The following is a 15,177-nucleotide window of genomic DNA, read 5'->3' on the forward strand; positions in this document are numbered from 1 at the left end:
TCGAAATTATTATTTAACATGGGAAGAGTGGGGTTTAAAATAAACGTAATACAGAAATGAACGATGTATAAAAAAAAGCAGACAGTATTAACAATTGTTTTATCGGATAATTTAAACGCAAAAAAATAAAACAAAAGAACGATTAGGACGCTTAAATATTATTATTTCGAAATTATTATTTAACTTGGTAAGAGTGGGGTTTAAAATAAACAAAAAACAAAAGAACAATTGGGACGCTGAAATAATAACGTTATTATTTCGAAATTATTATTTAACATGGGAAGAGTGGGGTTTAAAATAACTTGAACGTAATACAGAAATGAACGATGTAAAAAAAAAGAAAAAAAAAGCAGATATATCAAAATTTGAATTTAACTATAATAAGTATTATGGTATCTCTTCAGTGCACATTTACCTATAAGTATGGCCAACCACTTATAATTCAGTAACTATAATTTTTTTTTCAAAAATAATCAATTATAATAAACAGAACGACTCATAGAAATCTATCTATATTCTTTTTTCATTTTAATATACTTTCATAGAAATGTTTCTGTTATGTCAAAAGAAAAATATTTTCTTTACGTCACGTGTCACGCTCATACATGAATTCCATCGCTAATATAACATACTGACCCAACGGGTCACGGGTAGTCTAGTTTCTGTTAAAGATTCAAACATTGTTGGTACCATTGTAGCACTATAGTGGATCAATTCTTTGAATTTTAAAAACAAAATATCTCAGGCCGGCGTCTTTTTATTAGAAGCGATGAACGTTAAATTAAAATAAATCGCAGAAAAATATTTATCGTTTATTCCAAAGATTATTTTTTGCCATTTTTAATTTAAATTTCGGCCATATAACCCCGTAGTTCGCGCATACACGGCGTAATCTAGAAGTCCAATTTTTACAAAAATCTACGCATTAAATGAGAATTTTAATATGAAATGTTATTTTTAAAATGTACACATACACATACACATATACATACGATATTTGTCATCCATTACCGCATATTACGTTTCTCTTTTTCTTCTTTCATTGTTTAATCTTCTTTTTATCGTCTCCTTTATCAACTTGTATATGTTAAAATAACATGAAACCCTCTTTTTCTTCTTCCTGTCTCCCAATTCTTCTATCTTCTCTTTCTTACCATGTCACCTTGTAATAAAAGTGATTGTAACCAGCACATGGATGAACATGAATCCGGTTGAGATTGGGTATTGTTATATATTTACTAACGAGGGGTACCCGGCGTTGCCCGGGTGTTTGGAGGTGTGTGTGTGGAAACTCCGGGGTGAGGGGGGGGGTAAAAAAATGTTTTGGTAGGTAAGTATGAGTATCGAACCCGAACCGCTGAGGCAAAGTTGTAAATTAAAGTGTAAAAAAAAAAAACGTGCGACGTTAACGATTGCCCCACCGCGAGATGCTAACGGAAACACGTTTGAATTTATTTAATTACTTGGATTTGGCAGGTGCCCGCTTTAATGAGTTAATGAGGTCAAGTTTGACTGCGGGATAGTATTTCATTTACTGCGGGAACGCTTTTTTTATTTTTATTTTTCCCAAGATGTTTTTTTTTTTACACAGTGATCACCACTTATCAAGGCCCGGAAGCCACTCAGGGATAAGGGTTATTGCAAGTACATTACGTTAGTGTGGAGATTTGATGAAGTGTTTAGTTAAGGGGGCGGTTCATTAGGAATTTGTTAACATTGGACTCGAAGACATCCAAGTTGTAGTCCGGTGGGAAGCAAGCAGACGGAACAGAGTTCCACAGGCGTGCAGTTCTAAGAAAGAAGCTTTTTTCATGGAATCCGCGTTTTGATTTAGGCACAGATATAGAGTGGGGGAAATTTTTCACAGTGGATTCAGCTAGACGGGTGTTTTTTGTGAAAGATTAGCGAGGGGGGACCAGAGATTGGAGTTCAGACGAGCACCTGCCATGGAAATAACGATAAAACAAGGATAGGCTCGCAACGTCTCTTCTGTGGGAGAGAGGTTGCAGGGTAGAGAAAAGGGCATCCCCCACTAAGCCACGAAGTCTATTTTGTACTCTGTCAAGGCAGGATAGGCTGTTTTTAGCAGCTCCTGCCCAGATATGACAACAGTATTCCATCCTTGGACGTACTTGGCTTTTATATAGATAGAGAATTGCATCAGTAGTGAGATATCTTCTGGAGCGATAGAAGGATCCCACCATCTTTCCAGCGACCATGGCAACAGACTTGATGTACGTGTTCCATTTCAGATCAGGAGTAAAGGTCAACCCCAGAAGCTTGTCAAAACACGGGGTCTCACCCGTGTTATAGGAAAAAGACTAACCCATATGCGGCGAGCGACAAATGTTGAATATTTATCTTCCCGAAATCGAGCAAATTAAATAGGCAGGCGAGCTTCGTTGTTAACTGTGAGATATTACGATTTATATGTGTTATAAAAAGTTTTAAATGTTGTGAAGCGACCGACCGCTTCTCTGAAAAAAGCTTTTTCTAGACATACAGAAAAAGCGAACACACATACAAACATACATACATTTTCGCTTTTATATTTATAGATTTATTGCCCCCCCCCCTAAAAAAGGAAGGTGGACCTGATAATTTATCCTTGTCCTTTCGTCTGTCCGCACTTTTCTCAATAACTACGCCTTGGATTTTTTTTTTTAATTTTGCACAAACATTAAACATGATATGAGTAAAAATGTAACTGAACAGATGTTCTGGAAAAACTCCAGTTGCCCCCCCCCCGCTAGGGGTGCCTTTCGGGTGAAAATGGTTAAAATTGACACTTTTGTGCTGATTAAAAAAAAATGATGCCTTGCATTTTTATAAAACTTTCTGAAAAGTTATAACTAACTGATTTCTATATAATTTTGTTTGTCTGTACTTCGGGATAAATCTTGTGTCTGCTCCAGGGGCTCTTTTTTGGCTAATAAAAGCACTCCATTTTTTGGAACTATTTTACCATGTTTGTCCAAAATTTTCTGTGTATGCCTATTTAGCAGTTTTGTATGGTGCTGAACTCAAATTTAAATATGTTAAGGCCTTGGAGACTTTTGGGGCTAAATGGAGTGGGGGGGGCAAATGATGGACTTGGCCATTTCTTTTTTTTTTATCAGGATTTGACGTCCACTGGGGACTTTTTGGGATAAATGGGAAGGGCAATGCTAAACTTAGTCATTCTTTTTTTTTGCCTCGTCCACTGTGCACCCACGGGGGGAGGGGTATGCATGCGTCACTTGTTTATTATTTTTGGGGGGACAAGAAGCTATATTCGTACGTTCTCGAGAAACACTCGTCTGGCTGAAATCATTATCAATAATTTCCCCCACTCTTTATCTGTACCTAAACCTAAACGTAGATTCCATGAACAAAGCTTCTTTTTAAGAACTGCACACCTGTGGAAGTCTCTCTGTGGAAAATAGTGTCCAAAAGTTGTTGTTCGGCCATAGTTTTTCCAAGCGCTTTCTATCGGTGCATCCGATTATCATCAGGAGCGATTGTTGTTGTTGTTGTTGTTGTTTTCTTTGGGGTTTTTTCTTTGAGGCTTGGTGTATTTGTAATTTTTTTTTTTAATTGGCTATAACGGTGGGTGCAGGTGGGTTGAAGGGGAATTATTTTTATTTTATTTTTTTTATTTCGATTTTCCTATTTTAGAATTTATTTATTTAGTTTCTAGTTAGTTATTAAATTCTGTTAGTATATTTGTCCTGGTGTTAAATGAGATCCGATTTAAAAAGAACTGTGGTTTTTTTAAGTATGGCTTTTAGTAATTTTAGTCGTCTGTGCAATTGTTAAGATATCGAATGTTAATATTTTTAGTTAAGATATTTCTAATGTCAGACGACTGTAGGTTTTTTATCGTGGGATGTTAGGTATTGTTTTATGGCACTATTATCAGTTAAATGAGGGTAATCGTCGGGAGAGTGTTGTTTTTTGTTGTTGTTGTTTTTTGTTGTTTGTTGTTGTTGTTGTTGTTTGGCCTATGTATGTGTTGTATGAGTTTTTAGAGTGGGTTCGGAGACCTTCTACGAAGGGGCAAATAACTTAATACACTATATATATATATATATATATATATATATATATGTATATATATATGTATATATATATATATATATATATGTATATATTATTCAGAATAATGAAATACAATAAATCTACTGGTGTGTAAATCCAGTGATTACCGGTCTTACAAAATATTATTGAATGTAATATTTTATATAAGACTTTCCCAGCTAAATAAAATTGCTCAATATCCTAGATAGAGCAAATAAATCATAATTTAGGAATTTAAAATTTGTGATTTGAAAAAGTTAAATTCCAGATATAGAAATTTTATTGTATGCAAGACAAAGAATATAGTAAACTCATGGGTAAAGATAAAGGATACAGTATATTAAAGTTAAGGAAATATATTTTACTATACTGTATTCTTTGTCTTGCATACAATAAAATTTCTATATATGAAATTTAACTTTTTTCAAATCACAAATTAAAAATTCCTAAATTATGATATATATCTTGCAAATTTAACTTTTTTAAATCACAAATTTTAAACTCCTAAATTATGATATATATATGTGTGTGTGTGTGTGTGTGTGTGTGTGTGTGTGTGTGTGTGTGTGTGTGTGTGTGTGTGTGTGTGTGTGTGTGTGTGTGTCTTTCTATCTATCTATCTCCCTAAATCCAATAAAAATAGACCCATAAGCAGTTTGTATTATTTGAATCTTTGGCACTACTCTTCCCATCTTGAATGTAATCACATCATTTCAGTCAATGTTTCAAAACATATATCTATAAATATACATATAGTGTATTAAGGTATAGTTTTTAAATAAATAACTTGTGTAAATAGTGTATGATTCTAATAATTCGTCTTACGTTATGAACGATTCTACCAACCTAGCAAACAATATACGAGAGGAAGGATCATATATTTGCTAGTCTATATAATAAGAGTGAACGTATGTGTACCCGGCATGCTTTGCAGTATTGAGAGGCAGACGAGAATAGAACCAGAGAGCGCCCTTAAGTTTGACGTGGCAATAGCATTAATTCTGTCTTTTCTTGTCAATTACTTCCGTTTCAATGATTTGATGTAGTGAATAGGAATTGTAATAGAAGGTGCTCTCATACAAACGGCCACACCTCTCTTTAGCCTGTCCTGTGACAAGATCGAGAAGGAAAAAGAAGAAAAGGAAAAGCATAAGTTTGTATATGCATTGTTTATATACATGTGGCATTAATTTGCGTATGAAAGGAATAGCGGTTCTAAGAGGGACGAATTAGGGAGTACAGTGCGTTCAGTTTTTGAAAACCGAATGAGAAGGCATAGACGTTGTGAGTTGGTGTCGTGAATTACGTTTTACGTTAAGAGGAGTTGATACGAATTGCGGTATTGGTGAGAAGGAGCTCTGAAGAATTTGGTTTCTTATTAACAGGATTCAAACTGTAAAGCAATAGCGAGGGGGCGAAACCAGATAGTCTAGAATGTAAAAGAATAAATTTCCTACGGCTAAACTTATGTCGTTATTTTTTTTATCTCTGTTATAGGGAAGGCGGAAAATCCGGATTTTATTTACCAAGCTGGCAAGAACTCGTCGAGTTATGACCATCCCCACTTTATGCCAGTCTTCATCGAACCAAACGTCCTAATGAACAATACAAAAGCTACAGAACTTTGTAACAATAACACGGAATGTATGTACGATTATTTAACCACAGAAAATGACGACATCGCCAAAAACACCAAAATCGTTATGGAAATCGCAGAAGAGAATACAGAGTTCAGAGGTAAACTGAAATAATTTTTGCATTAAAATTCATTCTATTTAACTACATTGCTCTTTTGTTTCCCCGACAAAAGGAGGGGGACCTGTAAATTTAATCTTGTGCGTCTATCCGTTCGTCTGTCCGCACTTTTCTCAATAACTATAACTTGGAAGTTTTTGAAATTTTGCACAAACATTAAACATGATATGAGTAAAAAAAAAAAGTAACAGAAGGAATTTTCCGGGAAAACTCTGGTTGCCCGCGTAGGGGTGACTTTCGGGTTAAAATGGCTAAAGTTGGCACTTTTGTGCTGATTAAAAAAAAATTGATGCCTTGCATTTTTATAAAACTTTTTGAAAAGTTGTAAGTGATTTCTATATAATTTTGTTTGTCTATACTTCGCGATACATTTTGTGTGTGCTCAAGGGGCTCTTTTTCGCCTTATAAAAACACTCCATTTTTGGGACTATTTTACTATATTTATCCAAAATTTTCTGCGTGTTGTAAATTCTTTATTTAGTAGTTTTGCATGGTGCTGAACTCAAATTTAAATATGTTAAGGCTTTGAGGACTTTTGGGGCTAAATGGAGGGGGGGAAATGATGGACTTTTTTCTTTTTTCTTTCTTTTTTTTGCATGGTGCAGAACTCAAATTTACATATGTTAAAGCCTAAAACTGCTCCGTTTGTTCATTTTTACCAGGATTTGACGTCCCCTGGGGACTTTTGGGACTAAATGGGGGGGGCAATGCTGAACTTAGTCATTTTGTTTTATGCCTTGTTCACTGTGCACTCACGTGGGACCATGCATGCTTCACTTGTTTCTTCTTCATTTTTATTTTTTCATCTGTAGAAAACCAACCTCCTCAGATTTTTGGATTACAAGTGATTCACGTCAAGGCGAATACGTCAGCAAAACTCGCCTTTGAAATCGTAGACAGTGATTCCACAGAAGCGTTTCTTGTGAAAGAGTATCCAGATGTCAACGTAACGTACAACCCTTCGAGCAAAAAGGGGATCGTAACCTACACACCGATTAACATGAATCCAGTTGAAATTGGGTATGTTTATTTATTTATCATGTTTGCGAGGAAGGCTTCTTTTATCAGGTCGATACGAAAGGTTTTCTTTCTTTTTTTGCAGGTTTGTAGAAAGGACATTTTAAACGATTGTAATTTATTTTATGCATATTGTTTTTATTTAACCATATCACCACGATGGATGTATGTCATTATTTATCCATATCACCACGATGGATGTATGTCATTATTTAACCATATCACCACGATGGATGTATATAATTATTTAACCATATCACCACGATGGATGTATGTCATTATTTAACCATATCACCACGATGGATGTATATAATTATTTAACCATATCACCACGATGGATGTATATAATTATTTAACCATATCACCACGATGGATATATATCATTATTTAACCATATCACCACGATGGATGTACGTCATTATTTAACCATATCACCACGATGGATATATATCATTATTTAACCATATCACCACGATGGATGTATATCATTATTTAACCATATCACCACGATGGATGTATATCATTATTTAACCATATCACCACGATGGATATATATCATTATTTAACCATATCACCACGATGGATGTATATCATTATTTAACCATATCACCACGATGGATGTATATCATTATTTAACCATATCACCACGATGGATGTATATCATTATTTAACCATATCACCACGATGGATGTATATAATTATTTAACCATATCACCACGATGGATGTATGTCATTATTTAACCATATCACCACGATGGATGTATGTCATTATTTAACCATATCACCACGATGGATGTATATCATTATTTAACCATATCACCACGATGGATGTATGTTATTATTTAACCATATCACCACGATGGATATATATCATTATTTAACCATATCACCACGATGGATATATATCATTATTTAACCATATCACCATGATGGATGTATATCATTATTTAACCATATCACCACGATGGATGTATGTCATTATTTAACCATATCACCACGATGGATGTATATCATTATTTAACCATATCACCACGATGGATGTATGTCATTATTTAACCATATCACCACGATGGATATATATCATTATTTAACCATATCACCACGATGGATATATATCATTATTTAACCATATCACCATGATGGATGTATATCATTAAGTGTTGATACGCTGTAAAATGTTTTTGTTTGTTTGTCTTTTAAAAAAGTGTTGGTATGTTGCAAAGCGTTTGTTTCGTTTGGCTGTAAAAATAGTATTGATATGTAAATAAAAAGCACACATATGTATATGTGTGTGTTTTTATTTGCATATATATATATGTGTGTGTGTGTGTGTGTGTGTGTGTGTGTGTGTGTGTGTGTGTGTGTGTGTGTGTGTGTGTGTGTAGTTCTGTGAAAATATATTTTATTTCCTCATAATATATACCCATCCTTATTTAAGAAGCTCAATGTAATTACAGAGTAATTAGTGAATGAATGACAAAAGTCTATATTTCAAAGTTCATGATGTTGATCATCTTATAATTTATTCCTTCAATTCGTTTGACATTTAAAATTCTTGGCAATATCTGTTTCGATTATATCTAGATATATATATTGTATCTATTTTGCGCTACGAAACAGATACTGTTAAGAATTGTAAATGTCAACTGAATTAAAGGAATAAATTATAAGATGGTCAACATCATGAACTTTGGAATATAGACTTTTATCATTCATTCACTATATATGTATGTGTGTGTGCTTTTTTATTTGTATTACATAAGAATTGATATGTCGCTACAAATTCATGAGCATGTTTCGTCAACCACTTACAAGGAACTAGAGACCTCTTTGGGCGATATTGCTTATACAAAAGTTTAGTCCTTAAAGAAAAGTTTAGTTACTTGTAAATTGCTAACAGAAACATACTCATAAACGTGTAGTGGCATATTTATGCTTATGTAATACAAATAAAAGACACACCTTGCCCTACCTCGGTATTGAGCACTTTTGTATTAACCTCGTTAAAATTTCATTGGTTGAAAAATATTAACCTGGAATTATATATATATATATATATATATATATATATATATATATATATATATATATATAAACGATGAAATAGCTGAGCCGATCCGTTTGAAATTTCATACGAAGGTATTTGATGTGTCTGGGAATGTTCTTAGGTAGGTTCTGTATCGGAATGCGTCTGAAAAGTATCCTTTAAGTTTGATTCAAGTGATTATGTCGCAATAATTTTATAAGATCAACAGTTGTTGTTTTGATAAGAGAGGGGCACATTCGAAATGGACGTTTCTGTTTAGAGCACAATTGAACAAAAGGTCAAACTTTTGATTAACTTTGGTTCTGTTCATCAAAGTCTATTCGTGATGACCGCCATCTCTTTCATGGGCATGAATCAAAGAGAAGCTCCCTCGGCTATGTCGAACCTCTACCAACATACCCATCTTTAGAAAACTCATTTAATTTTGAATATCAAGGTTAAATGTCAAATTCATGGTCACAGAAAAAGTCAAGCTTTTCGCGATTTCTTTGGTTATGAACGTTTCCATGACATCATGTTACATCAAGAATACTTCAAACAATATGGAGAATTAAAACATAGATGAGATTTTGACCCATCCTTACGTTGTCAAGCGGGGTATGCAGTTTCACGACTGAGTTATGTTCTTGTTGCAAATGTGCTGACTTTTAACCAATCCAACATTCGCTTTGTTGTTGTCGACATGACGTATCGTTCTGTTTAATCATAGGTGTCCATCCTTCCAGGCTTTGCCTCATTTCTGAGAACGGGTTACTTTATTACCTGAGGCATTCCTACCGAAAAATGCTGAAGAGATTGATCAAGCATTTCTGTAGATCAGGGTGCGCTGGCTTCTCAAAAACACCTCTGGCCTTGTGTCTGACCTCCTGGGAAGACGATAAATAATACAAGATGATCCAGCAATTGTCGTAAGTTGTACACTCAATGCAGTCCGACAGTTGCTTTCTTGCTTCCATACTGCTGTTCAGTTCTAGGCTATACTTTCTATCTTAGAACGGGTTATTTTTATTGCTAATCGCCTGAAGCACTCCCACCAGAGAATGCTGACAAAGTTGTTCAAACATATTTTTTGTAGGCCAGATCTTAGTAAACTCACTTCAAGATCACATCTGACCTTGTGTCTGGCCTCCTGGAAAGAGGGTAAATAAATTTAATTATTTTAAGAATTTGTTTTAATTTTTATTAATTTTTTTTTTTTTTTTTAATTGTCTCGATGTTTCAGGATCGTAGCAAAAGACAGTAAAGGAAGTGTAGCGCCAATCCATGAAATCCGCGTTGTCCTGTGTCCTGATTGCAAGCATGGTATTTGCGAATTTGAATCCAATTCGACGGAAAGATTTCACGAAGTTCGATGTAAATGCGATATGGGATACACGGGTAAGATGATCCTCTTTCGGCTTCTAAAGTAATGCAGCGTACCCAAAGGTTCTCAAGTACGAAAAGGGATTAGACTTTAGGAAGGTGAATAAAAAAAAACGAATTCCTTATCAAAAGATTTTTTTTAATCTATCCGTTTATGTATAATTCAGAGGAGTGTAGAACCATTGCACGTAACATTTTGAAAACGTTCTGGAATTCTACATAAACTTTGAGGTTATGGTATTAGTGGCAAAGTTCTTGACATTACAGTAGAACCCTGGGATACGGCAATAATCCGCTCCGGAGTTTGGATCATAAGGTGAAATCGCCGTATGGCGTGGCCTAAGCAATATTTTATTATATGGAAAAATGCGCGCATGAAAAGTAATATTCTTAAGATTTTATTAAACCTGGAAAAGTAAAGGACAAGAAATTCAACCTGGAAAAGTAAAGAACAAGATATTATAGTAAAGTAAAAAATAAGAATTTTTTAGACTTAAAATATTGCAGCTAAAAATAAAATTTGAATATTAATAAATATTTTATTTATTATTTGCATATGAATAAAAATGAATTAAGTGATCCTAATTATGATATAATAAAATTATTAATTTTTATGTAAATTATAAAATTATTAATTCCATCTACTAACTAACTAACTAATGAATTGATTTTATTCAAATAATTTTCACTAAATAAATATATGCAAATAATAGGGGGGAAATAAGTTCAATCCAGCGACTGACACCCTTTCTAACTCAACAATAAACAACAACATATGCAAATAATAAATAAAATATGTATCAATATTCAAATTTTATTTTTAGCTGCAATATTTTAAGTCTAAAAAATTCTTACTTTTTACTTTACTAGAATATCTTGTTCTTTACTTTTTGAGGTTGAATTTCTTGTCCTTTACTTTTCCAGGTTTAATAAAATCTTAAGAATATCACTTTTCATGCGCGCATTTTTCCATATAATCCATGATTTTTCCAGGCATTGCTATTGTATTAATATATAAATTTATAATATTTATTAATGATTGTCAAAAAAATTAGCTCTCAAACACACATTTATGCAATATTTATCATTCAATCACAGTAGTTCCGAGCCAGGGTCTCTACCGAGACTGTGGTTCATGAATTCGTGATCTGTATAGAGCGTAAACTAACAAAAAAAGAAGATGGCACTCGGTGTCTTTTTAGATATCGTTGGATCTTTTGACAATATACCCTTCAGTAGCATGTTCAAGTCGCTACGAGAACTCAATGTGCCACCAGTACTCATCCGATGGATTGAGTATATGGTGAGGCACAAAACAGTTCAAGTAGAACTACTGAAGGCAACTGTTAAAAGGGAAGTAGCTAAATGAAACCCCCCAAAGTGGGATTTTATCACCTTTACTATGAAACTGTATGCTGAATCCTCTTTTAAAGGAGTTTAAAAATAGGAATATTTATGCCCAGGCTGATGCTGATGACATCGCAGTGCTGGTCGCGGGTTCAAAAGCATCATTGGTCAGACGCATTGCCAAAATGGCATTAAATATTCCTAATAAATGGTCTAATCGAAATGAATTAGAATTCAGTAGCCGTAAAAAAAGAAATGGTCTTGTTTACATATAAAAGGAATTGCCAACTTGGTGACCTTTTTCTGAGTGGACGGAAATTGAAACTTTCGCAGGAGGCAAGGCTGTTAGGGGTAATCCTGGACAGTAAGCTAACCAGGAAAAGCCACATAGAAAAGATTTCCTCCAAGGCGACTGCAGCCCTTATGCAATGCAAAAAAATTGTGGGGAAAACCTGGGCAGTTAACCCGCATGTAATGAGGTGGATATACATTGCTATGGTATGTCCCATTTTGTTGTATGCATATGTTTCCTGGATCCGCGGGACAGAGAAACTCTACTTGAGGAAGAAACTCCAGAAGGTACAAAGACTTGCTTGTTTAATGACTTCTTCAGCATATCCGAGCACACCTACTGGAGCATTGGAGATGCTGTTGAATATCCCTCCGATTAAAGAATTCCTGAAGGCAGAAGCGATACGGGGATCCTATAGAATAGATCTCATGGGTCTGTGATGGTCAAGATCTGTTGGGACTACTGGAAAAACAAAGAGTCACGTGGATTTGTGTAATGAGGCTAGGAAGGAACTACCGCTCTTGCATGTGCCGGGTGACCTTATAACTAAAACCAGATCATTTGAAAAGCATTTCACATGTATGGTTTATGACAGAACAGGCGCAAGAGATTACGAAAAAGAGCTGGGAAGCAACGTAATCAAATGCTATACTGATGGATCTAAAACAAATGATAGGATTGGTGCGAGTGTTTATATAGAATACTCAAACCACCTCACCTGTCAAAAATCTTATTATCTTGGTAAACTGAGGACGGTCTTCCAGGCAGAAGTCTTCACCATACAGGTATCATCGGATACAACACCAAACACCAGTCATGAGCTGGCACCATTGGATGTGGTACCAAACACCACCCCCGCCTTCACCGAAGAGCAGGATCTCAGATCTAAGTCTGACAAGTCAGCTCTAACATTCGGTAAACATCACGACAAAAACCGAAAAAGAAGGAGAGATAGCGCATGTTTAAGGCTTTTGAATCTGAGGTTCTGATCATGGAAGAGGTTCAGCAACAGGAAATAGCTATCCTTTCAGATAGTCAGGCAGCTATTAAAGCATTGGAGAATAGTATGGTAAGATCCCAAACCGTACTGTGCTGCATTGAAAATCTAAACCATCAAGGAAAAGAAAACCGCGTATCTATTTCATAAGGAGAGTTTAAAAAAAATTAGTTATTAAAAAAAAGTTCGGTTTTTTAATTATAAAAAAAAAAAACGATACACGGGATTGAACCTAAAATCTTTCCACCAACCCCCGGTACTCTAACCGTTACGCTAACATGTCATATTGGCAAAATCGCAGTAAATAATATTTATATACAAAAAAAAGTTATGCAAAATAAAAAAAAGCGTTAGTCACTTATGTATGTACTTACTCTCCTGTTTGTGAACCCACATATTTTGTTGTAACTTTTTTTCTACTGAACCAATTTTCGAGATTATTTTTCAAAATGTAGCTAATGAGGTGTTCTATCCAACTATATAACCTGTTTGAAATTTGGTTGTGAACGGAATTAGTGGTGGGGGTTTGAATGTGTCTCGATTCATTCAATTTCGGACTTAAGCATATATTCAACCACTACCGTGGTTGAATGATACAGTACATATTAAAAATTAGTAACAACAATGCAGTACAGTATATAATACACATGTATATAATCAAATAACATTAAAAATAAATAGGGCTATGACAACAGCATATTCGTTTCCTTATTTTGATTCTCAGATATAATTCATTGATATCTCATATGTTTTTTTATGTAGAGTGATGTGGTTCTCAGTTGATTAATTGTGTCGGATATATACTCGAGAGCCCAAACAATGAAAAGAATATGCTGTTGTCATAGCCCTAATTATAAATAACACCATAAGATGGGGCAAGCACCGTAACCAGGGACCGGGAAAACATCATATTCCACATCGTAACCTGAAAAAAACGTATCTTAGGGCCATCGTATCTCAGGGTTCTACTGTAATATAATTACAGTTTTGTGACATTATCGGCATATTTTTGTCAACATATATTATTATTATAATATTTCTTTCTGATCAAAGCTTATGAGTAACTGTTGATGGTGTATTTTCATTCTCTTTTCCTATCAATACCGGTGTTCCTCGGGGCTCTATTTCAGGTCCAACTCTGTTTCTTCTTCATGTCAATGATCTTTCAAAGAATATTGTTCAGAAAATTAATATTTATGCTAATGATACCACTCCCTATTCTGGCCGATCTCCCTCGGATCAATTGAAATATGCATCTAATCTACAAGTTGACTTGGATTAAGTTGTAGATTGGGGTACAAAATGGCTTGTTTCGTTTAATCTTGTTAAGACTCTGTTTGTGTCTTTCAATCGTAGGCGTGTTCCTTTTTTTCCTGTGATTCTCATTCTTGATTGTTTGTTTGTTTTAGTTTTACAGAATAGCAACCCTTTTCAGGTTATTTAATGTCGAATCCAGTGATTTTGAAGAACAATTTTTTTTAATAGAGTATATTTGTTTTTTTTTAAGTCGGTTTCTATTTAACCCATAGTTGTGACCCTAACAGGTACTACCACTCCGGGTCAGAGTAGACCTGGGAGCAATGGCAATTATTGGGTGTCTCCACATTCCATCAAAGCTCGCAAGCTGGGGCCTCACCATCGGCTATAGTTTAAGGTCATATCCAGGACCGTCTCATTCTTGTGAAAAATCGACTGTGAAAGTTCTTGTTTTTTGGGGGGAGGGGGGGTGTTCTTTCTCATCAAATCTTTCTTGGAGCACATATATTAGATCCATTGCTCTTTCTGCTTCTTATAAAGTAGGTTCTCTATATTGTCTTAAAAACTTTCTCATATCCGAGGCTAATCTCTATCCCTACAAATTTACTATCAGACCATGTATGGAGTATGGTATTCATTTAAGCTGGCGAATCTTTGTCCCATTTGAGAGTTCTTCATTTGAGTTGGTGCCTCTGCTACTAGTCTCTCACTCCTGAACAGGGTTCAAAAGAGAGTCGCCAACCTGAGAGGTCCTGAACTGTCATCTAAGCATCAGTCTCTGTCCCATCGACGAAATGTTGCATCCCTATGCCTGTTCTACAAGTATTTTAATGGTGAATGTTCTGATTTTTCAGATGAATAATTTATTTAATAAAATACCAAATTTGTATGATTGTTTTTGCAAGCACTTTTTTTACAAACATTTTTTTATAATCACTTGAACCCCCCTGGTGTAAATACCTCCGACAAACCCGACAAACAATTAAATCCCATCTCTACACAGTAGAGATCCTTAGACATAAGAAAACCTACTCCAATAGTTTC

The 15,177-nt window shown here is 34.7% G+C and overlaps 1 protein-coding gene across 1 annotated transcript in view; it reads left to right on the forward strand.

Moving 5' to 3' along the window:
* LOC145259960 (uncharacterized) overlaps window positions 1-15,177 on the forward strand; it is a 358,155-nt gene that overhangs the window by 215,818 nt on the left and 127,160 nt on the right. The window contains exons 12-14 of the mRNA XM_080117937.1: window positions 5,557-5,796; window positions 6,627-6,834; window positions 10,101-10,255. Coding sequence (XP_079974063.1) covers window positions 5,557-5,796; window positions 6,627-6,834; window positions 10,101-10,255 — 603 coding nt within the window. The remainder of the gene's footprint in view (window positions 1-5,556; window positions 5,797-6,626; window positions 6,835-10,100; window positions 10,256-15,177) is intronic.

This window comes from Euprymna scolopes, chromosome 35 (assembly GCF_053919585.1).
Source record: "Euprymna scolopes isolate OS-2025 chromosome 35, ASM5391958v1, whole genome shotgun sequence".
Classification (NCBI taxonomy): Eukaryota; Metazoa; Mollusca; class Cephalopoda; order Sepiida; family Sepiolidae; genus Euprymna; species Euprymna scolopes.